The 25,628-nt window shown below is 45.4% G+C and overlaps 7 protein-coding genes across 7 annotated transcripts; 2 read left to right on the top strand and 5 right to left on the bottom strand.

The window, feature by feature from the left end:
* Window positions 1-255: 255 nt before the first annotated feature.
* GL218_00285 (Bifunctional nitrilase/nitrile hydratase NIT4A) lies at window positions 256-2,127 on the bottom strand (the record flags this gene model as incomplete). Its single annotated transcript, XM_033576698.1, has 4 exons — window positions 256-316; window positions 402-972; window positions 1,107-1,311; window positions 1,618-2,127. The coding sequence occupies 4 exons, from the start codon at window positions 2,125-2,127 to the stop codon at window positions 256-258; spliced, it is 1,347 nt and encodes a 448-aa protein (XP_033441837.1).
* Window positions 2,128-6,723: 4,596 nt separating this feature from the next.
* On the bottom strand, window positions 6,724-7,909 carry GL218_00284 (putative cfem domain-containing protein; the record flags this gene model as incomplete). The annotated part of the gene is made up of 5 exons (XM_033576697.1): window positions 6,724-7,296; window positions 7,353-7,418; window positions 7,475-7,509; window positions 7,578-7,758; window positions 7,820-7,909. 5 exons carry the CDS (start codon window positions 7,907-7,909, stop codon window positions 6,724-6,726), a joined length of 945 nt encoding a protein of 314 aa, XP_033442291.1.
* A 4,430-nt stretch (window positions 7,910-12,339) lies between these two features.
* GL218_00283 (Ribonucleoside-diphosphate reductase large chain) lies at window positions 12,340-15,195 on the bottom strand (the record flags this gene model as incomplete). The annotated part of the gene is made up of 3 exons (XM_033576696.1): window positions 12,340-12,383; window positions 12,437-14,957; window positions 15,019-15,195. 3 exons carry the CDS (start codon window positions 15,193-15,195, stop codon window positions 12,340-12,342), a joined length of 2,742 nt encoding a protein of 913 aa, XP_033441839.1.
* A 1,353-nt stretch (window positions 15,196-16,548) lies between these two features.
* GL218_00282 (Deoxyribonuclease Tat-D) lies at window positions 16,549-18,013 on the top strand (the record flags this gene model as incomplete). The annotated part of the gene is made up of 3 exons (XM_033576695.1): window positions 16,549-16,626; window positions 16,762-16,939; window positions 17,001-18,013. The coding sequence occupies 3 exons, from the start codon at window positions 16,549-16,551 to the stop codon at window positions 18,011-18,013; spliced, it is 1,269 nt and encodes a 422-aa protein (XP_033441838.1).
* A 258-nt stretch (window positions 18,014-18,271) lies between these two features.
* GL218_00281 (uncharacterized protein) lies at window positions 18,272-19,897 on the bottom strand (the record flags this gene model as incomplete). The annotated part of the gene is made up of 1 exon (XM_033576694.1): window positions 18,272-19,897. The coding sequence occupies one exon, from the start codon at window positions 19,895-19,897 to the stop codon at window positions 18,272-18,274; it is 1,626 nt and encodes a 541-aa protein (XP_033442296.1).
* Window positions 19,898-22,544: 2,647 nt separating this feature from the next.
* On the top strand, window positions 22,545-24,239 carry GL218_00280 (Regulatory protein cys-3; the record flags this gene model as incomplete). The annotated part of the gene is made up of 2 exons (XM_033576693.1): window positions 22,545-22,872; window positions 23,707-24,239. The coding sequence occupies 2 exons, from the start codon at window positions 22,545-22,547 to the stop codon at window positions 24,237-24,239; spliced, it is 861 nt and encodes a 286-aa protein (XP_033442295.1).
* A 771-nt stretch (window positions 24,240-25,010) lies between these two features.
* GL218_00279 (uncharacterized protein) lies at window positions 25,011-25,489 on the bottom strand (the record flags this gene model as incomplete). Its single annotated transcript, XM_033576692.1, has 2 exons — window positions 25,011-25,189; window positions 25,297-25,489. 2 exons carry the CDS (start codon window positions 25,487-25,489, stop codon window positions 25,011-25,013), a joined length of 372 nt encoding a protein of 123 aa, XP_033441635.1.
* Between the last annotated feature and the right edge of the window lie 139 nt (window positions 25,490-25,628).

Here is a 25,628-nt window from a genome sequence, read left to right as displayed (position 1 = left end):
ACAAATACTGATAATCTTGGCAGTCTATTTTATACAAGTGAGCTTAGGTCAACCTGAACAAGTTGAATGAGTGAATGGGAGGTACTTCTAAATAAAGGGGCCGTAGATACACACGTATAAACTTCCCAGCTACCCGGGTCTTAAAAAGATTTACACGACTACCTAGGCTCGACCATACGATACCTTATATCGTACTACCTTCAACTGGATCATCACTAACAATATAGATAAAAAACAAATTGAAGAAAAAGCAAACTAGTAGTATGGCAAGGGATCAAGATCCAGACCTGCCACAGAGAATTTGAAAGAGTCATTCCTAGAGTCCGTTGTTAGCTGAACATGTACCAAATGATACCGCAGATATAGTATAGAAGAAAAAAAGGGGGGGGAAGATGTTATACCTCGAATAACTCCCCGCAGCATCCAAATCCAGCCTCCCGCGAATGCAATCATCGAAATCAACGTCTGCGTAGATAATGCCCTCCTCGTCCTCCCATTGCGGACCGGCTATGACGTCGCCAAAAGGAGACACGATGCTAGATCCGCCGCGAGAGACAAAACTGTTGCTTGGTAATGCAGCGGGAGCTTTTACCAATGCTGGAGAGTCGGGCTTAACCCGGGCCTCTCCCTCCTCCTCCTCTACGACGGCGGATGCCGTCAGGTCTCCTTCGGGGAGGGCGATCTCGTTGCCATCCTCGTCGAACACAGACCTTCTCCTGCCCTGGCTGACCATCCTCGGTTTCCCAGATGCGCTCGGGGAGGTTGGAGATAGAGGCAGTGCGATCTCGAAGCCGTCTTCAGTCATGAACGAGTTCCGTCTTCCGGTCGCGCCTTTTTGGTGGTCGCTATGAGGTGCAACTACGCCGTGCTTATGGTTAGGCGTGGCTACGGAGTCCGCGGTAGGATCTCCGCGCACGCACATGTTGGAGCTGACGACGAAGCAGCGGCCCTCGAGGGCTACGGTGCGCATCACTGCATATCCCAGTATTAAATAGGCATTCTATCATTTTATTCCAATATGATGCCATAGGCGTGTGCTTCAGAGCAATAACTTTCAAACCCGCATGACAACTCCAAGGTTAGAAAAAGAGAGGCAGGCTACTTACACGACAGCCAAGCATCGCGGTTATCTGCTGTGGGCGCGAGATATAGATTGACATTTTGGGCGTAGAGACTCTGTCGTAGAAGAGGCATATAATTCTCCCAGCAGATAGCGGCAGCTAGGTTGATACGGACGCCGCGGATCGTGGTGCTCACTGCTTTGAGGGTCGCAGGCGATCCTTGCGCCCAGATAAGTCGTTCTGTGCCCGTCTGTCTGCTGTTAGCTACCTAATTATGTCGGCTTTATTTCACTATGGGTAGTTCCCAATAGTAGTTCTATATAATTCCCACCCCAGTAGAACTATATAGATATTCTACTGAGACTCCAGCTGATAATTGGATGATGATGATCCGGAATCAAGACTTTTCTTATAACACCCAATAGTTTAACAAGTAAAGGTATAAAAGCTACAATCCCTAACCTTGCCAACTATGACCTAGGTGGCTTCATGTATCTGCAAAGGCCATTGGCTAGTCACACAAAGAATGCATATAGGTAAGAAACATCATACTTACTGGCTGGACTTTTCTCCTTTTCCCGATAGCCCCTAGCTTAGGGCAAACATATATGACGGAGCAATACAAGCTCCCCCCTGCCTTTTCCACGAGCCCCACCACGATGAAGACGCCCGTCTCCCTTGCGATTCGCTCGATTTCCTCTCTCGTCCCGTCACCCCTGTTCACCGGTCCCTGCGCATCGCCAGTTACGACAACATCAACACTCAACTGCCGTTTGACCCAAGCTTCACCGGCTCCAGCCCCGTCGCCAACGGTGTCTCCCAGGTCCACAGCACTCTTGAAGTAGCGCAGATAATCATCACGGCCCTCTGCAGTACGAGACCCTATTTTGCATCCAAAGTCTGAACCCCGGGGATAGCCACCGAGATAAGCTTCCGGGAGTAATAGGATATCGGCCTTTTTAACCGCGGCGCGCTGAGCGATGTGCTGAAGCTGTGCGATAGTCTCCTTGGTAGTCCCTTGCGTCCCTGGGGATGCAGTAGCAAGTCGGATCTGCGTGGAAGCCATGGTTACCTTAGGTACTTAATCTAGTGTAAGTTTTGTAGGGTCTAGGATTATAGGAGGGCGTAATGTAAGGCAACCTAAATATATCCCGTTTGCCCCTGTCTTGCATGTACCTATAAGAATGGGGTATTGTTATCCAGATAAGATTTGGAGATGCTTCAACCAGGTTCTCGTAAATCTGCTTCTAATAAATGAAGCTACCCCGCACCATCTCGTGATCTGGGGTGCATTAGTTCATCAGCTACACTAATGACGTTTTAATTTAGTCCATGTTAATGTCCTAGGTATCTCATGATAGACGCAAAGAAAATTATATGGAAGTTTTGCATATAGTATCTGTCAGATGGAAACCCCTTACAAGGCTTATCGACGATGAGGATGAGAGGGTATCTAGGATATTGTGCTTGCGTATTTTTATATAATGTACATGTTTAACTACGAGGATTTATTTGAGATGAAATAGAGCAAGGTAGTTTAAAGATATAAAAGATGTTATAGGTACTTATTATATGTGTACATGTAAGGTTTCTAGTACAGGGCGGCTTCCCTCAAAATATCATCCGAGGTATCTCGCGCCTTTCTTATAAAGTTAGCCCCTATCAGGTAGTGATTGCCTTTGGGATACTTACCAGGCTTCTTTCTATATTAGGTACTAAAGCTAATCACAGGGAGGTGCCCAGGTAGTTAAAAGCCTTCAGTTGCATTTCGAGATCTTGATCTTTTGCTTCTCCTTCAATAACATTTCACACATCACATATCACTCGCTCCAGGTTTATATATCAACATATCTACCTAGTATAGGTATTCATAATTGCCATAAAAAGACTAAACGATAACCTTCACAAAATCTCAGGTATGAAACATGATATTGATAACGCCTTCTCACTTATCTAACTACGAGTAGTTTACCCAGCAACTAATAGATCTTTCGGCCTCGGTCCTATTAGCTGTTCAACCCTGATCGATAACCTCCACGCCATCCCACAGACTATAGCGAAGACAAGTCGCATTTCATTCCAATGGATTACCAACACAAATCACGGCCATACCCAGGGCCGCCTCGACTTCTATCGGAGCGCATGCAAGCTGTTTCCGATACTATTCAAAGAGGATATAACCTATTAGCGATTATTGAGGATCGATTTCGTCTCATACTACGGACGTTGAATTCCATCTCCGTGGACGCAACAACTCGTTCCAGGTTTATGCAAACGTCTGCATGTTATATGCAAAAAATGTCTAGCAGGTTAAACGAAGTCAGCGCCCATCTTCGAGTAATACAAAACGTCCTCCTTGATATAAAAAATCCCATCGACTGGGAATCCGAGTTGGTAGAGCCACGACCAGATATGTCTCCAGGGCAATTGAAGACAATACGGTATCATGCTGCTGTCAGACGATGCCTCCCTCAGATATTTGATAGAATGAATGACCGAGCTGGCAGGACAGAAGCCAAACTACGTTGCATGTACGCCCGTCTCACGGACCACAGACACCAGCGTGTCGTGAACCACGGGTTTGAATTACTACCTGGTCGACACACCGAACCACAGTCACAATCGAAGCTACCTCCAGTTTCATCAGATTCAATACATAATTTGGTCATCGACTTTGAAGGCCTTTTTCGAGATGCATAGTAGGAGATCCAGGAGCTTGGTTTGGTGTTAGGTATCCTCAAAAGAGCAGCAGAGGCCTATGGTCTTCTACGAAAGAATATTAGTAAGAGTAGTTTAGGCGAGGCGGATAAGAATCACTAAGATGATCCAGTGAGATGCGGGAGACAATGGACAGAGAGTGTTTCTTTTAGAGTTTTCCCTAGCGAAATTTTATAATATCAGTTAATAAACTCTTGCGATGCGTTTGCGAGTACTATTCTGCATTAGCATTGGGAAAGATAAAGTACCTACCAAAGTCTATCGACATTGTTGACTTTAAGATCCAGAAAATGAAACATATTTGCGAATGGGACTTAATCTAATAACTCGAAGAGAGAATTTAACATATTTCTCACTACGTGGCCCATATAATTCCATGTATTCCTCACTGTCGCTCGATTTCTTCCACGGAAAGCTTTTTGATAGTTGGAAGTTGAGGTATAATAAACCGCTGCCTATCATTGCGAATCAACAATAGCATTGTTTATTTATCAGTATATTGGCATTTGGTAGTTTAGTATGAAATAACGTGTAGTTCTGACTAGAAAAGTTTTATAGCATATTAATACTTAATTCAACGGACTTCGTATATATTCTTCTCCTTGTTACGAAAGGTCGTTACACCTAATAGTTTGCATATTAGAAAAGCTGTGACTCCCCAATAATATTATATACAAAATACTCCCCCCTTTTCAACCTAAGCTAGTTGTCGTATTAAAGACGAAGCTATGTGCACCCTGTACGAGTGATAGCGATATTCAAAGTAAAAGCATACTATAATATTAAGCCAGGCAAGGAGTTATCAAAGATCTATATTTATCTATTCCTTGGCTTAATTCAAGTACCGCTTTGTAAAAACAAGCAAATCAAACAGTTCAAGCGCTTAAGCTAAGGTAACACCCACCCAATTACCAACTGGGAATATCTCCGGTAGAGCACAAGGTACTCAAACGTTGTCGATGAAGTGTTCACTCAGCAGTGCCCTGTGAAATAGACTCATCCCACTTTACCTTCACGCTTCTAGGTGAAGGTCCGAATACCTCGCGGTAAGGCTTGCCATAGCTCGAATATGTCGCCTTAAACGCTTCCCATCTTAGATCAAATGGATCTAGACCATGTCCCAATTGATGATAGGTGACAATAGTTAGGATCCATTTTTCCTGCCCACGCTCCCACCAGTGTCCAATTTCTCTTTTCTCGAGAGTTGTTGTATAATCAGTAGCACAGATGATACACGATCCGAGGACATCCCGACATTGCCTCAAAGAATCTGTGCTTTTCCCAGGCCTAAAGGAGTTGACAGTGCGGTCGGTACCCCATGGAGGGTTGTAACAGTAAGATCGACTGGTGACGCCCACCCGCCGGTCGCGGGCCTCCTGAGTATTTATAAAATACTTGTGAAGCGCCTCAGCGCTCAGTTCATTATCCTTAAACCCAACCCCACGCACCATTGTCGAAACATGTACGCATATCTGGTACTCCCTTCGGTCGAGGAGGTATCGAAATCCCTCCTCGGTACCAATGAAGTGGATCTCGTGCGTAGAAGATAGGAAAAGCTCGTCATCTATAACTCTTGCCGACCATTTTCGAAACTAGCGCGGCTGGCGATAATTAGACAAGTTTACGACGTTAAATATGCTCAACGGTAAGCCTCCAGGTGCGCCGTAAAAGTGCCGATTCATGACGAGGCGGATATGGTGGTATCCGATGGCGAAATCGCTATCATCAAACAATACGCATTTGCGACAATGTTTTTTTGATTTCATAACGTGGCTATGGTTGAATATGGTTTCATTCTCGAGGGTGTTGTTGAGGTAATGTAGACGTGTGCAAATATGGCAAAAGTAACTTGGCCGTGGACCATTCATATCTTTCTCGAGGAGGAGCAGGAATTCTTCCAGGTCATATGGGTTCAGTTTTGGCAGTGATGTTGGTATTGCGGCGAACATGTCCTTGCATGTCAGGGCAAGGGTTAGTGTTGATATTGGGTCTAAGAATGAATCGTAGATCATGTAGATTATGTTTAGTGGTAATTCCAGGAAAGCCGACCTAGTATTGTCTGGTAATGCCGGAGGAGGCAACTGCTGATGTTGTCTCACAGTGATACTTTGTATCTGCCCCATATTGTTAACCCAAATAGTGGACGATTATCTTAAATAAAGCAACATGATTGAAGCGAATAAATGAATGATTGAAGCCGGAGTTCGTGGCAGGGGAAATTTTCTTTGGATTGAATTGGCTGAGTTGAGAAGGAGTAAGGTATAGCTAAGATATTTTTAGCAGCGGCTACCACATGGCTAAAATCAAAATTACAAATCTACCTCTATGCCTACCTGTACTTATGTATATTGATAAGGGATTGCGTAAGGGTAAATATGTGGAAGACTACGGTGAGTTGTAAATCGATTCACGAAATAATCTATCAACGGATTACTGGTTGTGTTTCATATAGTTAAACCTTTCTTTTTGGGTTATACGTGAATGTATGCAAGTACAGCTATTAGCTACCTATCATACGATGTGCGAGTTACAACCTGGACCAAAAAATAAACAACTGCAGACTGGATGTAACATAATTTGGTACTTCACACAGAGACATATGCCTTGATGACAGAAGTACTATTTATTAGTTCCATTGATGAAAGCGAGAAGCCAACTCCACTGCCCGATGCCTGATGCCATCTGCTCAGGGGGTGGGTATCTCTAAAACAAGTATTAGTAGTCCTAAGAAGGACAATGAATCATTTATACATCGTAAAAAGCCGCCCGTAACCTCGAAGTCATCGCATCATCAAGTAAAGGGGAATCCCCAGCTATCGTGAATCGTCCTCGCACTAACCGACCAATAATATTATGTGACCTGTTTGCATACCCTCTCAAACCAAATGCCGTTTTTTTCTGAATTGAGATTCAGCCTGACCAAATCACTTGCTCACCAAGTCGTTTATAGCATCAGAGCGGCCAAACCAGCGGCGGCAATGAGGCCGGCTGGTGCTGCGGTTCGCTGTGCGGCGGGATTCGAGGTAGATGAACCCGACTCGGCGCTTCCGTTGGGGGCAGATTCGCTGCTTCCCTCCGAGGTTTGGCTGCTTGCCGGGCCAGTGGTAGTGATGCTAGTTACCAGAGTTGAGCCGTTGGTAGTAACAGACGACTCGATCACACCCGTAGTGACAGATCCAGACTCGGTACCAGAGGTGACACTTCCCGAGGCAGAAGCTTCAGAAGTCGAGAAGACAGTGCTGGTAACAGCCGAGGTGATAGGGCCATCACTGCCGCTGATAGTAGTCGAGATGGTCTCGGTAGTGATAGGTACAAGAACACCAGTGCCGGAAGCTGAATTGTCTGTGAGCATTGAGATATAAACGTCACCGTAGCTGCCTGTTACGATGGTGAAGGAGAGGCTCTTACTGCTGGACTCTTGAGTTGCTGATCCTCCGGAAGTTGAACCTTCAGAAGCCGTCGAGGCTGACGAATCCGACGAGGCCGAAGCCGAGGCCGAAGCTGATCCCTGAGAAGACTTCGATTTTTGTTAGTGGTTGTATGGAAAGTATTTGGGTATTGGGAAAGCCTTACACTAGGGTTGACGGTGGGAGAATCGGTCGCAACCACAGTAGTGGAGGCAGTAGGGTTCTGGCCAGTCTGAGAATTCATGAGTCAACCAAAGTTGGAACCGAATTTTAATAATTACAACTTACAGCAGAGGGAATACCAGAGACAGCAACACCGACACCTATCCCGACTGGTTAGCATCAGAGTCATGGATAAGCTGCCAATTGACTTGGCTACAACGAGACTTACTAGCGCAGTATTGACTACCGTACTGGATGACCTGCTGGGCGACGGATTGGTCAGGGCACGACTCCGTAGCGCAGTCTCTAACTCCGTATATGAAGTTCTGTTTGGTGCAGAGGCACGAGGGGGTGATGTCGGAACATCCAAGTTCGGATGCTTGGCTCAACATGTTGTTGACGCAGGTGATCTAGAAAAGGATTGAGTAAGTGTAGCTCGATATTAGGAAGTAAATAGATTATAATACTTACACCGCACTCAGGGAAGCCCTGAGGGAAGCCGGAGCCCTGAGCCGCGACAACGGCAGCAGCAGCGCCAACGAGGATCGCAGAGAACTTCATCTTGGATAATACCGTAGGCGGATTAATGACAAGAGGTCGATATGTTGAGATCGGTTGACTGTGAACCAAGAATTGTAAGAATTGCTGCTGTCAAAATGAAATCGTAGAAAATCGTAGAAATGGATGCTCAAAAAGCTTGCAAAATTGTGAAATGTGTATGTGGATGTGTGGATGAGGGTGCGTTCACAGTTGCGATGTTGGTGGAAGATCTATGTCTGTGAATGTGGAAAATGTTGTAGAAAAAAAAAGATGAGTTGGATGAATGTCAAGATTGGGAAGAGGGGACCGATTGTGTTTATCGGTAAGAAGAGAGACAGCAAGGTAGGCAGTTACAAGAAGGCAGGTACGATACAATAGTAGGTATCTAACCAGAGAGGAAAGCGCACCTGAATTGTCCTTCAAGGAGGTAATTTCCTTAGGTTGTGTATGTACTTGTGCGATGTAAGACGCGAAACGGAGGAGCAGAGAATGAAAGGTGATGAAAGGTGATTAAATTGGAAAGTGAAGGGAAAGGGTTGGTAAAAATGTGTAAGGTAACACGCATCGACAAGGTAATAATAGGTAATGGTTTGGGAGCAGGCAACAAGGAGGTGTATATACGTGCGCAAATGTGTAGGGACAATAATGCAAACTTGGTGTTGACAGAGAAGGGAAATAATTACTTACCAGGAGAGATAGAGCAAGACACAGGTAGGCGAGAGCTCACAAATTGAGGCTATCACAACTTGTATCTTTCGACTTTGGTGTTGAATCTCGGTGGTGAAAGAGGAAGAAAGTTGGAAGGAAGGCAGCTGTTTCAAGCTTTAATATTTGGAAACTTGTTGCTTGATTGCTTGATGATTCTTTCTTACACGTGGGACGTGAAAATTGTGAAGGAGCTACGGAGAAGGAAAGTGCAGATGGTCGGTTACCAAGGCAATTAAATAATTAATCGGCCAGAGAGGTTAAGTCATACATGAAAATTGATCCTATTGAATACTAATGAATGTATCATCTCCAGTTCCTCAAGTAATCTGATTTATTCTAACATGGCTAGCTGATCCACATGCAGGTAACAAGTTTTCCATGTACACAAACACCAAATATATTGTATTTTACACTAGACCTGCATTAAAAAAGGTACCCGTATCCACATATAAAAATACATAGATGTAGGTACCGAAGGCGATGATTTGAGGCTACATCATACTAATGAAAGCCTAGCGTAACGTGTACCTGATCCACCAATATTGTTGCGTAGCTCCCAAAAATCCGGTTGCTGATCGTCGATGCTAGCATGAACGAGGACAGCATCAACGATAGCAGGTGCTAAGTTGTAAGCTTGGCCCGCATCGTCCAGTAAATAAGTACGTTTAGTATACTTGGCATGGGACTTGACGGCCCATACCGAGTTGCATCATTGAGTGGGAACTACCTAAATGCCCTACACGATGAGCTCATTAATATTTACTGGTTCTATCTGAGCTGTAATTGTTTTAAGTCGTCTGTATTTAGTTTGGATCTGACTAAAAGAAGGAAGGCTAATATCTCTGTAAACTGTATCTGGTAATGCTAGGCCTTAGACTACTGGGGAAATAAACACAATAGTAAATTCGATGTTTAAATAGCATATAGTTAGCGTTGAAGATCATATAATGTATAGCGTCAAGAAAGAAAATCGGAGGTTGGTAATGTTCTGTGAATTTGTCTAAACAACCGTCTAGGTTTATGTTCTGGATCAATTGTCTACCGATTTTAATGTATATCCAACCAGCTCATATAGGTACATGGTTGTAGTAATAAACAAACAACAACTGATATGAGATGTTGAATATGATGCTCATATGTATGCCAACTTGTTGATCTAGTGGAAGCAACCAAGAAAATTCTGGAAAGAAAATCGAGACTAGGAAAAGTAAATAGATTGATTCAAAGCGGAGGAAGCTCCAAGAAAATGATCTGCAAGGGTTACGATTAAGGCGATTACTGCATATGGACAGCTGGACATGGCAATCTAGAGATTTGATTGGCTAGTAATATTGATTATATAATGCATTGTAGACCAAGCTTCGGTATGAGCGCCGTTCCAATAGCCATACAAGATACCGCCTGGCTGTATCTATCCAGAGGTAGCATTATCATCTGAAAGATATAAGAGGTTGGGCTGGATACGAGATATTCTGCTATGTATCAGGGGTCATATTCAAGTTATGAACAAGAGGTATGCGTTGCTGTCCTTGTTCTTGTTAAAAACATCTGATTTGAGGTATCATTGAAAGATCTGTGGACCCACAATTGATTTACTAGGGGAGATTGTCTGGACACAACTTACAAGAATTAAAGCTCATGCGGGGCAGGATCCTAAGCATGGATTAGTTACCAGGTTTATCTAATCTTATTGGTTGAAAAAAGGTATGACATCAATCATAGCTAATAACAAAAGTTGCAACCGTGCCTTGCATCTATGATTTTTGACTTCCCAGTCCAATTCTCCACTTTCGACTCTCCATTATCAGAAGTTTTTTAGAACATGGACGTTCCTAGTCCAAGTCTAAGAACCAACTCAATTCTCTTAAGAAGGTAGCTAACCTAAATAAGTGTCAAGAGTATGAAGGGCTACTTAATATGAGATCTGTATTCGAATAATTGAGAATTCTCATCGGTGAAGGTGAATCTACCTACCTCACCCGTTTCCTGCAAGAAGAAAAGAAAAAGCAAGATTAAAGACCCTGTCTAGTGGGAGGCCCCATCAAATTGGCCCAGCCGATGTTGATGAGTTGTCCGTTGATGTCACATCAAGTTACAACAGACACATTTCTCCAGCGACAACTAACCGTCTCGATGCGTCCCGGCGTTGTGGTTTAATACTCGATGCATTAATAGGTATTCTAGGTTAACCACCTACAATTACTAACATGAACAAGCTACTGGGCTTAGTTACTTTGGGCATATGTTAAACGGGTTCTCACCGTTGCTAGTGTCGATAATCGGTCTCACCGAGTTCCCGTCGTGGCACGACTCAGCACCTTAGTAGGAAGTTATGGTCCTAAACAATCCATCCGCGTTTAGTCCTCTTTACACTTAGGACATAGGACATAGGCTTTCATCCCAACTTCCTAGCAATTCCCCGGCTATAATCGTCCTGGCCGGATATCTTCAAGGTAGCGACAAAGAAGCCAAAAATTATCGCCGGGAAGAAAACAGCCTCGCAAAGTGAAACATCTGGAAATTTGCACTACCGTCCGGTGCGACTTGCGCTGGACACAAAATGCCCCCCTAGACGTTAGCAAGCTGCTGCAAAAAAAAAATCTGTCCCATTCGAGAAAAAGTTGATGTCTCGTGCTACGACAAGGAACCAGCTGGACACACATATACACACACACCATGTATCTCGTCCCCGAGTAGAAAATCCTTGGCCGTATTATTACGTAGACGGCTGAGGCGCTAGTGTAGTGCGCACCTCTCAGGCTCAGTATCTCCTGCATATATCTCCCATTGGCTCCACTACCGTCATTGGCAGAGCAACAAACATCTACCTATATTGTCATTGCCCATCTATATGTTTCACCGAAACCCGCCTGGCCTGCCGTGGCCGCAGGCGAAACTTCTCAGCAGGTTATGTACGTGGCTGGAGTCGATCAAACCGCGCGTCTTTCTCCCCCCGTCATGAAAACACTGCTATGACCTGACCTAAACTGCTATCGAAATAATCATAGTCGGTGAGGCACATGTATAGGTAATCTTTCGGAAGGGAACAAAAGGTCCTAGCTACTCAAGCTATACTCCTCAATGTGATAGAGGATTGTGTACGACACCAACTCTGATGTTTTTGCCATGTCTTGCCCATGTCGTAGGACGCGTGTCAAGCACCCTATAATCGGAACCGTACTTAATTCTACTCCCGCATACTATTCTAACCCTGCCGAGTCCTAGATCTTTTATGTCTAGCAGGTAAGATATTCTCATTAGGTACGTTTATGTATTGATGGCTTTAATATACATCGAATAGGATTCTCTCGAGCATTGCGTTGTCTTGATCACTGAATTAATGGCAACGCATTGCCTTAGGGGGTGATTGTAATAGACTCACCCGAACGCCTAACACATCACACACCTCAGTAACAGAATATGCCTTTTTAAATAACTTCATTGATTTATTCCTGGAATCGCAACGGCGACATGCCGTAATCAAATGCGCGATGGGCGTTAAGAAATAACGCCAGATACGACTCCTCAGGAGAACTATTGAAAATAGTTATACAAGCCCATATGTAGAGCTAAATGAATACCCTATGAACCCCAACCGTGATGCAACTGCATCGATACATCTTCATTTATTACGTTTCTCTCTGCGGTCCAAACCAGGCAGACCTCTGTCATTAACCACCCAGTTCCCATTATTCCCTCGTCAACTACGTGTCATAATCATTCTCATGTCCTCATGAAATCTTTTAGCCACTGCACATAACACAGGCCTCAGGGTTCTCGATACTGCCTGCGTAATTATTAGAATGTGTTACCAAATAAGAATTAATCAATTTAACTTACAAGCCAAGACGGCATCGGCGTAGATGTCGTACTCGCGCTCTTTGCTCTTGTCCTCTTTGTCTTCATCTTGGTTCGGCTTCTGGCCGTCGAGGGCCGGCTCCGGGAGTTCCTCCTCCCTGATCTTCTCTGCCGGTTCGGTAGCTAGAGCCTTGGGACTATCGCCCTCTTCGATATCTGCTTTGAACGGTACAGCCTTGTTGGCTGATGCAACGGGTCGAGCTACCTTGATCTCCGAGACCGGGGGAGGAGTGGTGCTGGGCGTCGGCATCCCATTAGTTAGCGGCGCTGCTAGATTGTTGTTCGAGTCATCCCGCTTGGAATATACGGGTCTAGAAAGACCTGAGGATGGAGAAGATACATAATTACCAGGAGGGGCACGCTTCTTCAGCGTACCTGACCTGGCGGAATTAGAGTCTTCAACCTTGAGGGCCTCTTGATCGACAGTGAACTGGATAGGCGCGGCAGCTGCTTGGGTACGGAGATAGTACATGCCAGTCTTTAGGCCGAGCTTCCAACCGGTGAAATGCATGCTGGTAATCTTACCCATGGTGGGCTCTCTCATGTGGATGTTCAGCGATTGAGACTGATCGACAAAGGCACCACGGTCAGCGGCCATCTGGACGATGGTTCGTTGAGAGATTTCCCAGACGGTCTTATAAAGGGCTTTGAGATCCGCAGGGATGTTGGGGATGTTCTGAATTGAACCACCTTCGGCAATGATGCGGTTCTTCATGGCGTCGGACCAGAGACCCATATCAACAAGATCCTTTAGCAACCAAGGGTTAACGACTTGGAACTCTCCAGCAAGGACACGACGAGAGTAGATGTTCGAGGTATAAGGCTCGAAGCATTCGTTGTTACCCAGAATTTGGGAAGTACTGGCGGTAGGCATAGGGGCAACCAACAAACTGTTTCGTACACCGTGTTGCTTAATTTGCTCCTTGAGACTAGCCCAGTCCCAAAGATCACTAGGAGTAACATTCCACATATCGTATTGGAGAATGCCTTGAGAGACAGGAGAACCTTCGTACGTGGAGTAGGTACCGTCAACTTTGGCCATCTCCACGGATGCGGTCAAGGCAGCATGGTAGATAGTCTCAAAGATCTGCTTGTTCAATTGTCGAGCCTCCGGGGACTCAAATGGCATACGTAGTGCTAGGAAGGTGTCTGCAAGACCCTGAACACCTAAGCCAATAGGACGGTGGCGCATGTTACTGTTGCGTGCCTCCGGGACGGGGTAGTAGTTGACATCGATGGTCCTGTTTAGGTTGCGGGCGACGACTTGGGTAACTTCATGTAGTTTCTGGAAGTCGTAGATGCCTTCGTTGTAATCGACGAAGGAGGGCAGCGAAAGAGAGGCCAAGTTGCAGACGGCTACCTCATCGGGAGCCGAGTATTCGACGATCTCAGTGCACAAGTTTGAGCTACGGATAGTTCCAAGGTTCTTCTGGTTGCTCTTCCGGTTACAGTGGTCCTTGTAAAGCATAAAGGGATTTCCAGTCTCGGTCTGAGCCTCCAGAATAGCGTACCATAGCTTCTGGGCCTTAATCTTCTGGCGACCGCGACCTTCTGCTTCGTACTTCTCATACAAAGCCTCAAACTCATCACCGTAGACATCAGCAAGACCAGAGCACTCACTAGGGCACATCAAGGTCCACTCGCCGTTCTTCTCAACACGCTTCATGAAAAGGTCGGGAATCCAGAGAGCGAGGAAAAGATCGCGTGCACGGACTTCTTCTTTGCCGTGGTTCTTGCGAAGGTCAAGAAACTCGAAGACATCCTGATGCCAGGGCTCCAGGTAGATAGCAAAGGCACCAGGCCTCTTGTTGCCACCCTGATCCACGTATCTTGCAGTGTTGTTGAAGACTCGTAGCATGGGCACAATGCCGTTGGAGGTACCATTCGTGCCAGCAATGTATGAACCGGTGGCACGAATACGATGAATATTTAGACCAATACCGCCAGCTGTCTTGGAGATCATAGCGCAGGTCTTAAGGGTGTCGTAGATACCCTCGATGCTATCTTCCTTCATATCGACCAAGAAGCAGGATGCTAGCTGCGCCTGGGGCGTTCCAGCGTTGAAGAGGGTGGGGGAAGCATGGGTGAAGTATTTGCTAGACATGAGGTTGTAAGTCTGAATGACTTTCTCCACATCATCGCCCCAGATACCAACAGCTACACGCATGATCATGTGTTGCGGTCGTTCTACAATTTTCTCGTTGAGCTTTAGTAGGTAAGATCGCTCTAAAGTCTTAAAGCCGAAGTATTGGTAGTTGAAATCTCGGTCATAGACAATTGCGGAGTCGAAATCCTCCTTGTGTCTCATAACACATTCGTACGTCTCTTTGGAGATCATAGGAGATGGTTTCATATTCTTCGGGTTGACGTAGTGGTAAAGGTCGCTAATGACAGAAGACCACTGCTTCTTCGTTTGTTTGTGGAGGTTTGACACGGCAATACGTGCAGCAAGGATAGCATAGTCTGGGTGAGTGACGGTCATGTATGCAGCCGTCTCAGCTGCCTATAAGAAACAATTGGTTAGAAAAGAAAACTAGCTCATATAAGATATTGTGTGTACTTACAAGATCGTCAAGCTGGACTGTGGTCACACCACCATAGACACCAGAGATGACCTTCTGAGTAATGGCAACGGGATCGACATGGTCTGTATCTAGACCATAACACAGTCTCGAAACACGGGCTGTGATCTTGTCGAACTGAACGCGCTCCTGGCGTCCATCACGCTTCTTGACATACATGGTGAAAGTGGATGTTGGGTTTTGGGAGACCCGTGAAAGGAATGGCGGTGGGGTTGGAAAAAGAAGAATTAAGTAACGAAGAAGGAATAAAAGTTAAGATTTAAGTAATGGGAATAATCAATTCAGAACCACAGCTGTATGCAAGAGCATGCAGATCCAATGTATGTAGTATGATGTTATGATCTGTTGTGGTTGATGTTGAGTGGGAGATGTTTAGAAGGAAAAGACTTCGAACATAGTGGATTTTTATGTAGAAAACGCGTCCCAATATAAATTATTGGCGCGTTTCCGGATTAGCGTGTAAAGAAAAACAGTCGGAACAATTAAACCCTCGTTGGCAGGCGTTTGGTTAAGTTTCGCCAGCTGCAATCGCTTGAGAATTAATCAGCAAGGGCTTGCCCCTGCCTGTTTGTTCATGACTGGCAGAAAAAAAAAACCACTAAACGCGTCTTGACGCGGGGTCGAAGTTATGGGTAGGATCAAAGTGGGATACGTATCGTTCAGTTTAATGTACCTATGTATTTACACGTATACATCTTAAGTGGTGCTAACCTTACATATACATAATTGAAACTTCTCTACTCTTAGATTATTTCTTTCTTTTTATCTTACTATAAATTTTATTTTCAGACCTTATTGTTTAATAATTTGTTAAACTCAAAGATGACATTTTGTTGTCGTTAAGTGCTTGCAGGATTCTGTCCTACCCTCCCCTGTTCAATCTCTCTCTCGGCAACATTTGCCCCGCATTTAGGCCTTGGCGGACATGATACGTACCTCTATACATCTAGTAACTACCAAGTATATTCAAACTAGAATACTCTGAAGAAGACTTAAGTCTATAAATGAAGTATAACACTTTCTCGTAGAGATATTGCTTTAATACACCAATTAACAAGAATTTCAACCTCGAATCAGCAGTACTACATATGCAAACGTTTCTTGTGCTTGGGTTACATGTGAATTTGAACCCCTGCCGTTTACTCCACGAAAGCACGTGCGATATGATAGTTTAATTTAGGAAATCTGAAAAATACATAGGAGATGTATCTTTACATCTAAGATCTAATACATCAGATAACATTAACGTCGAGGCTCGTCCTACGCTTAAAAGTGACTCATCACATTAACCCATGCAATACATCCGATTATTATTAGTCTAAAGATAATACAAAAGACTAATAAGGTTATAAACATTAGCTGCCTAGTTATGGAGAAATAATGAGTCCCTGTTGAGATAATCCATCCTTGATGCTTTTTCAGAGTCCATTACTCTTCCGTCTCATACGCTCGAGCCCCAAACGCTTATCAATTATAATTCCTAATAGAGGCATATATTCGTCAGTCCCTAAGATGTCTACTAGCGAGCCAGATTCTGTGTCGGCATCTGGCCCGGCAAATGAGACAACTTACAAACCACGATATATTGATGTAAGTCAACTCCTTAACGTTACTAATATAACCCCCTCTGATATATTAATCATTATGAATATTCTGAGACACGATACTTGTAACTTAACTTGCATCTCATTTATCTTAGTTTCATCACTAATTGTCTTTTTCTAGATTGGTATCAACCTTGCAGACCCAATATTCCGTGGCCAGTATCATGGTACCCAACGACATCCCGACGACCTCAGCGCCGTCGTATCGAGAGCCCGGGAAGTTGGTTGCCATAAGCTTATAATCACGGGCTCCGACTTCACTAGTTCTAGACATGCTCTTGAGATAGCTAGAGAATACCGTAAGTAAAACTTAGACTTGTCTTACTGGTTCAGGACCGGAGTTAGCTGACTGAACGGAAGCCGGTACCGTATACACGACCGCTGGCATTCACCCCTGCTCTAGTGCCATATTCAGCACAACACACTCCCATGTAGATACAAACGGGCACACGATGCCCTGTGATGCGGATCCCTCTAAACCCATCTCAGAAGATGATGAGCCTGATATTGAGAGGACGACGTCAATCATTGAAGAACTCCGAGATCTCATTAATCAGGCACGGAGTAGTAGTAGCGTTGGCCCGAGCCCACTCGTCGCCTTTGGCGAGTTCGGGCTCGACTACGACCGCTTACACTACTGCTCCAAGAAGATCCAACTCCACTCGTTCGCCGCACAGCTCGACCTAGCCGTATCCCTAAAACCGCAACTACCCCTATTCCTGCACTCGCGCGCCGCGCACTCTGACTTTGTCAGTCTCTTAAAAGAGAAATTCGGCCCGCAACTCGAGAAGCTAGAGCGCGGCGCCGTCGTCCACAGTTTCACAGGCACTGCCGAGGAAATGCGCGAGCTTATGGATCTTGGGTTGTATATCGGCACCAACGGCTGCAGTTTCAAGACCGCCGAGAACTGTGCCGTTGTTCGCGAAATCCATCTCGACCGCCTTATGCTCGAGACCGACGGGCCCTGGTGCGAAGTGCGTCCCAGCCACGAGGGCTGGAAACACCTCATCGAGGCACCAAAGCCTACAGACGTACCCCAACCGGTCGCGAGTACGAGTACGAGTACCGAGGCGAACAGCGCAGAAACAACTGGTACTAGCACCCCGTCAGAATCGGTAAAGCGGCAACCCAAGGGCAAGCAACAGCAACAATCCAAGAAGCAGCCGAAGAAAAAGGAACCGGAAGTCCCAGAACGCTTCAAAGTCGTGAAGAAAGAGAAGTGGGTTGAAGGCGCCATGGTGAAGGGTCGTAACGAGCCATGTATGATCGAGCGGGTCGGAAAAATCGTTGCTGGCATCAAAGGCGTTTCGGTAGAAGAGGTTTGTGAAGCGGCTTGGCGGAATACGATTAAGGTGTTTCCCGTAGACGAATAGAACAGACTACTAGAAAGCAAATGATAAACATCAGGAAAGTTAGATTTATAGACACTTTCAAGGTGAAAAGACGAAAGCCTTTTTTTTCTTCGTATTAGGCCGCTCCCGAAATGCTTCACTGGGTATATGATAACCTATCCGACATGCCTCATTCCTAGAAATCAGAATACAAGCACCCAATGCTATGCATAGTATTTCCTTGTCCGACAACGCTAGCCATGGCAAAACAACAGCAGGAAGTACTTGTAGTGCGATAACTCATAATCCCGAACCCTTGAAGCCTTTTATCCTACCGTGCCGCACAGCTCCGATAGTCACACCCTCCTCGCCCGTCATCCACCCTGGCATCTTCTCTCCGTCAATGATCCCTGCTTCAACTAACTGCCGTATGCCTGCAAAGACGTGAGACCCGTGGAAAGAAAGCCTAATCTGAGGCGCCCAGTCGTTTTCTCTCCTTCCATCACCAGTATCATCAGCATTCTCCTGATCTTCTACCAATACGCTCATATTGAGTGTACTTCGACGTCCCTTCGACGACTGTCGCGATAGTGCAGCTGCCCTGTCTGCGTCATTCTCCCTTCGCATTTCAAACTCCTCATCGTCTGAGAAATTAGTAATATCTGCGGGAAACGGGTCCTCGATTAAGACATCCAGCCTCTCTATCCCCTTTCCATCGTCCACTTTTGCGGCGCTGCCAAAACGCGCCTCTGCTGCTAAACGTGCTTGTTTCGCTTGTTTCTCATCCTCCACATCCGCTGGATCACTCACAGGTCTCCTACGCTTACGGCTATCGCTATCCGGCTTATCAGCGTCGACGGACGATGCGTCTGATAACGGCGGCGTGGGTAGTAATGTCTGTAAGGGGCTGTCGGTTTTAAGATCTGAAGTTCCTGTGCCAGCGTAGATGCTCCAGCCACCACCTGCGGCATTTGTGCGGCCCGCGCCCTTCACAGCCAACATGGTAGCAAGATTCTTTGTTGTCAAGTTCGTCCCCTTTAGGGTATACCGTTCGCGTGGTCGCGACAACGCCTTCGGAATACCCTCCACAATAAGAGCACGTAGGCTCTTTGCTTCACCTGCCGCGCTTGCCGACGAGGAAGCGCCCCCCGTAGCAGATTTAGATATATAGATGTGCGGCGAGGCGTCCGGGAAAGCAATGTAGATAGTCCTAGAGGCATCAAAGCTTGTCGATATGCTCTTATTGCCATTTCTGTCAGGACGGCCGCGATGTCTCGTTGAGACCGCTAGGTCTGTGTTATAAGGGGAATCGATAATGAAAATGCGCAATAACAGGAGCGGCATGTCCTTTGGTCGATCAAAGTTATAATGGGCCTTGACGTCGGGAAGCACCTCGGCCTGCAAATTCTGTAAGAAGGTAGACGGATGGAAACGTGGTACAGCAAGCGACTCTTTGTCTATTCTCTCCGGGCCCTCGGCATTATCCTCGTGCGTCGGAGCCTTAAGTTGTTGGATACGGTAGGCAGTCCACTTGAGACTGCCAGGATGATCGTATAGGTACTGTAGATCTGCCATTGCTAGCTGGTATAGACTAAGACCGTATCGCCAATCGCCTTCGAGAATCCTGTCGACTACTTCGCGTCGGCCGCCTTTCCTATCCTGCATAGACTCATAGAGTCCTCGTAACTCCTCCAGCGATTCTGCGGGAGGGTAAAAGTCATCTTCGTCTTCATTGTCGGGAGCTTCTAGTCGGCGGAGAAGTGGCGGACATAGGTATTGGTTTCTTTCGTCTAACCAGTCTAGCACAAGCGATAGGAGCGACGATCGCGAAAGGCGATTAAGAGTTTTGATCACAGTGTTGTTTGCGGGGTCAACTCGTAAGGATGGGGAGAGACGGGCTGTTGTTGGCAATGACAGTCGTGCCATGACTGCATTGATTCTTATTCTTTCTCCCTTAGTCAAATATGTCAATTTCGAACGATATAATCGAAGTAGTATCTATAAACTAGATATAGAGTAACGAGTGTATATGGATTGTCTGATTGATGCTTTGAGGTTGAAGTGGGACACGCGACGCGTCGGAGATTTATTTCATCTTATCGCATTTTGGTGTTATGAATGGTTCGGTTTTCCTGTTGTCCTACCCAACCCAATTCAATTGATATTATTAAAATGTAACCTCTACCTAAGCGCTTAGAGATAGCCCGAAGCTGAGCTTAGAGTTTGAGAGCAAATTGTAACCATTAAGTATTGACAATATATTGTAAAGTTACCTAAGGTATTGTACGTCAAGATCGTAATTGACAAGGGTAGGATACGTAGTGCCAAGTGGCTGCCAAGTGTTGCCAGCTGCTAGCTCAGATACCTGGGTACATGTAGTTATGTCATCGAAGACGACACATGTATTTCGTACTTTGTATCTCATGTCTTGCAGATTCAATCCGTGGGATTACCTATTCCCATTCTCAAAATTCATGTATCAAACACCGATATCACTCGGAAATATAAAACACGCAATTGGCTGGAATCTTTCTCAGAATATATACCATACATATGCACTAATCATTAGTTCTCTTTGGTAAGCCATACGGCAACTCAGGAGATAGAATCCAGAGACATACATATATGAATTCCCCGATTGATTTATATAGAATACAGATAAATACTAACATAGTGTATGCGCCAGGACAGCTGACAGATCCTCCTTCCTTATAAGGGAACCCGCATATGCTCATCCGATAGGTTCCTGCAACTCGGGAAGCATCCTTGGAGACGTCGCCGCAACTCTGAGAAGCGCCGGTAGAATGGATCTTAGTTAAGCAGTATGGTAAGAAAGATACCGAGGCCCCGAACACCCGAATTCAACCTTGACTTGCCCTAATATGTACTTTTGTACATAGGTATTACCCCACGCTACCCGATAGCGGATGGATGAACTCTTGGCGAACGAGTGCGGGATGGATGGAGGGAGGGTTTGATTTTTCTTGGGTCTGTTGGGTAAGGCAAGAAATATCTCTAATATGTAAGGTCCTTGAGATATCAGGACCTTTCCCGTCATGTTCCATGCACGTACTTGCATATCTACCAGTCTACCGACCCTACCAATTACATACTGCTAAGGTGATTGGTGGTATAAGGGAGGGAACTGTAAGATACTCGACTTTTGGTGCAACAAAGGATTAACAAAGTTGACGTCAAGAGTTATCGTAGTCAAACGCTGATCTGTTATTTTTCGTCGCCTGCATATCAAGATCACGTCGGATCATACCATCATAGAACTGTCGATCATGACTCGCCACCAGTCCAGGTTAAGGCACGTACTGTAGTATGGTAGACAAGCATACATATAAGCAGACAACCCTACAAGCAAAAATTACCTGATACTATCGTGAGATGAAATAGAATTCGTAACGCAAGCAAGGGCTATAGAGCCTTGGCAATCTTGTGTCCCCATAAACCATTTCCCCTCCCATTGGTTTGGTTGATGATTTCTAAGCATGAGAGTAATATTGCTTGGTAAAAGAAAAGAATAGGGGTCCCCTCCACCAAATATATAACTATTATAGCAAATTGCACTATGCAACAGAGTGGAATAAACGAGCATAAAAAAGCTACAAAGCCAAGTTTTCTATTTTATCACCATGCAGGACGGCTTGGGATAGTCAGGGTCCAAGTAATTCTAGATAGGTTGTAGTAGTGGGGGTTCCTGTATTGCCTGTACAAATACACGCGGGTGTGTGGGCGAGGTGGGAAGTGTAGAACTCTCCGCGACATTTTATTGGTTCGACCTAATTTGCTTGACTAATAGGTCATCCACTCAAAGCCCGGACTGTATGCCGCTTCTGGTATACTCGGGTTTACGTCGTAGGATCATGAGAGGAACTATTGGACTAACCTAACTAACTTGCAGATGCAAGTACAGTTACATGGATACCATGCGTCTCCAATTTGGAATCAGATAATAATATCTTGCTCCTTCCCAAATATTCATATCATCTAACTTGTCAATGAATTTAGAAAATGCGGTGTTGAATAATTCTAGACTACCTATCAAAGAGTTTACGGTCAACGTCAGATCTTTGTATAGTGGAAGTGTAAGCACGGTATACCGCATATACTGACTAATTAATACCGATCAATATCGGTTACGAAGAAAGAGGGGCAAGAGGAGAGGGTTTTTTTTTTTTTTTTTTTTTTCATCTTCCCTAAAACGTCAACCGAGCGTCAGCTGTTATTAAGTTATAGGCGGACCCATCACCCATCGGTCAAAATCGGTGGTGCTAGCTGCAAACTTGGCTTTTGTCCGGCCGTCCTTTGACCCACTACCACAACTTTGAAGTACTTCTTCCGAACGCTACCAACTTTTTACTTTTACATTTACACAAGACATTCTACCCGCCGCCATCTTCTCCCGGTTCAAAAATTTCCGCCGTTTATTCTAGCAAATTTAAAACAATCATACCCGCCACATATCACAGCTTTGATATCCCGTAGCGAAGCGCGGTACAATCGATTCGACCCTACCGAATCCCGAAAGCTCTCGTGAGCTCGCCAAAGAGAGTCACTTGAAAATATGCCGCCGAGTTACTCCAGCCGGCGCGGCCAGGCCGTGAACGTGTCACAATTATTACAAGACTTGAATAGAGTCCCGGAGCCTACTGCAGCGCCGGAAGAAAACTTACGAAATCTCGACGATGAATTGGCCATGTTCACTAATACCAATTTCATCGATTGGGATGCAAACGAGAGCCAGCAGCAGCGACAACAACAACAGCAGCAACAGCAGCAGCAACAGCAACAGGCTTCATCAAGTGTTAGTTTGGACACACAATCAACAACATCGCCCACAGAAGAAGGGCCAATGAGTAGTGATTTAGCGGGATTTGACTTCAACCTGCCAGGTTAGTAGAAACAATTCTTTAACGTTTTTTGTTGTTTTCTCTTCCTATTTTCCTTACTTCCCTTTTTATTACCCAATTCAATTTTCTTCAAATTCAATTCATGAAGGATTCCGCCATTAATTCCCCCGCATTCATTATTGCGCTTTGGCGTTACACGATGGCGTTTGCACGTCAAGGGTTACTTTTCGAGGGTCCTCAATCTACAGCTCAGCAGCCTCGCTTGAACTGTTCGTGCCTGGGTTGGTACACTGGCCATCTACCTTCCAATCGTCTATGTGCGCGCGCATGGTTGGTATGGTAGGTACCGTACCTTGTTGCAGCGACCACCCAAGTCAATAAGTCAATGGAAGAAAGTGTATGGGAGGGTGTCCACCAAGCGGAGTCCCTCGTCTTATCACAAGCCTGGCACTTATGGCATTTTTGGCACTTCTTTATGACTGCCCCACTATGAGTTTTCATGTATTCCATCTCTGATTGGTTCGGGTTGCTCCATGTTGCATTTGAATTGCAGCGATCGCTCGGTTTAGGTGTGTTCTGTGCGTTCTGTGCCAGTGCCTATTATGGTCGCGAAAGACTACCCTGCGATGGCGCAATCGAGCTATGGTGCAATATCCCGTGATCTTTAGGTGATCTGGAGTAGGTTATTGAGATCAATAGCCAACCCAAATCCACCAAGTCCGCTGTCGAGAGTTCACAGCAATGGCTTAAACTTATATCCTCTCTCGACACTAAGTCGTCATCGATGATGTTTAGCACCTCAGAAAGGTTTTGTCACGATTCTGTTTTGCATTTGTCAATTGGGCCACAGTTTTTAACGTCACGTCATGTCTTCAGGCGACTTCAACGGGTTTGACTTTCACCCTTATTCAACGCCAAATGTCTCGGCTTTCTCAGACAACTTGGGAAACCTACAACCTATCCAGCCTTCGCCAACTTTCCCTGCCAATGGATCGCCACAGAGTGCCTACGGGGCTTCAATTCCGCAGACGGGAGATAAGCGAAAATCTGCTGACCCTGCCGTTCCACCTCGCCGGCAGTTGTCTTTCGAGGAGCAGTCCCGGTTAGCTGCGGAAGAGGATAAGCGGAGGCGGAATACGGCCGCTAGCGCAAGATTCCGCATTAAGAAGAAAGCTCGCGAGCAAGCTCTCGAAAAGCGCGAGAAGGAGTTAAGTGACAAGGTCGGGACCCTCGAGGGTCGCATTCAAACTTTAGAGACCGAGAACAAATGGTTAAGAGAACTTGTTATGGAAAAGACAGGCGGGAACGAAACGCTAATCTCCACATTATTGGAAAAGCATAATGAGAAGAAGCCAGCTGGAAAAGAGTCAGAGAGTAATGCTAAGGCGGAAGCCGAGAAGGCCTCATAGTAGACTCAGCATGATGATACCATTGAAACATTTAATGATGGCGTTACGGGGAAATCATATCGGTTGTACACCGTTAGGCGGCGGTGGCTTTGGGGATATATCACACGTCTGATTTTGAAGCATGATTCGAGGGTAATCGTCTTACTCTTAACTCCAATATATGAGCACATCTAGGTTTTGCCTAGCAAATCGCTATTTTCGTGATATTAATATTGTAGATGGCTTATAAACATCCTATCATTAGTTTTGATACGGCAGTAAGAATATCTTTTCTCTAAGTAGATAAGAGTATATGAGGCTCCCTCAACTTTGTTAGCGCTTTCGCCGGAATCTGAATTAAAAGGCTACCGTCTCCCACCGTCTTTGTTTTAACACCCCCGACGGATCCGCCACTCACCCCCCGGGTCCCAGTTACAATTGCTTACAAATAGACAAGTAAGGTAGGTACCACATCACACATCAATACTAGTACTCGCTTCAATGGCCCCCTTACTATTATATTAGGGCAAGCAGGGTTATGCTATGTTTGTCGTCCACAACAATCTACCATGGTAAAGATGATACGACAAGTTCACAAGATATGCATTTATACTTGACATAATGCTTCCTTGAAGGAAGACCCGGGTATTCATCCCCATTTCAATTGAACAAATAACAAATATATATGCATATCTCAATATAATTTGCCAGAATTGATTTAACTTCGTTTTTGTGCCTCCATCCTGAAACGCCCTAAGTATTTCAAAGTTATGTTCATACATCTCGAGTATATTAGCTTCCATTCCCGGGTTGACCCTCTGAAGACTGCGCTTTGGCTCTGAGTGCATCTAGACGCATCTTATTTCGCTTGCCCAAGATCCGCAGCGTATTATTCCGCTCGATCTCGGCCATTTCGGTCCAGTTGGAAATACGGCTCATCGTGCCGTCCTCGTTAACAACTAACGGGCCCACTGCAGCAGCAGCAATTGTCAGCAACGCTTATTCATTACTTATACGACTAATTTCTATTTCTAAGGGAGGAGAATAAAACGGAGATAGCAATGGTAGTGGCACTTACGGTGATCTAGTTTCACTCCTTCACCGCCTATAGGTAGCTGCGTGGCATCGCTGACCTGACTCGGCTCCGGGAGCGGCAGGGGCGTTTTCTGAGCGGAAGACTCTTGCTGATGCTCGTTTTCGTGATGTGCCTGCGTGGTCGTAGCCACTTTGTCTGCGTTGGCGCTAGGGTTTGTGTTTGGCGCTGATGACATGGCTCTTAGTGACGGCGGGTAAGAGCGGTATAGTTGATGTCGGTTATTGCTTAGGATTCTGAGGAGTGACTGCTTCTGAATAATTCTCACCATTTGTTTTTTGTTTTGTTTTTATTCTTTTCCAAGTGATATGTTTAGT

The sequence above is a fragment of the Daldinia childiae genome (assembly GCF_008694065.1).
Source record: "Daldinia childiae strain JS-1345 chromosome Unknown Scaffold1, whole genome shotgun sequence".
Taxonomy (NCBI): Eukaryota; Fungi; Ascomycota; class Sordariomycetes; order Xylariales; family Hypoxylaceae; genus Daldinia; species Daldinia childiae.
This window is presented reverse-complemented; position numbering and strand designations above follow the sequence as displayed.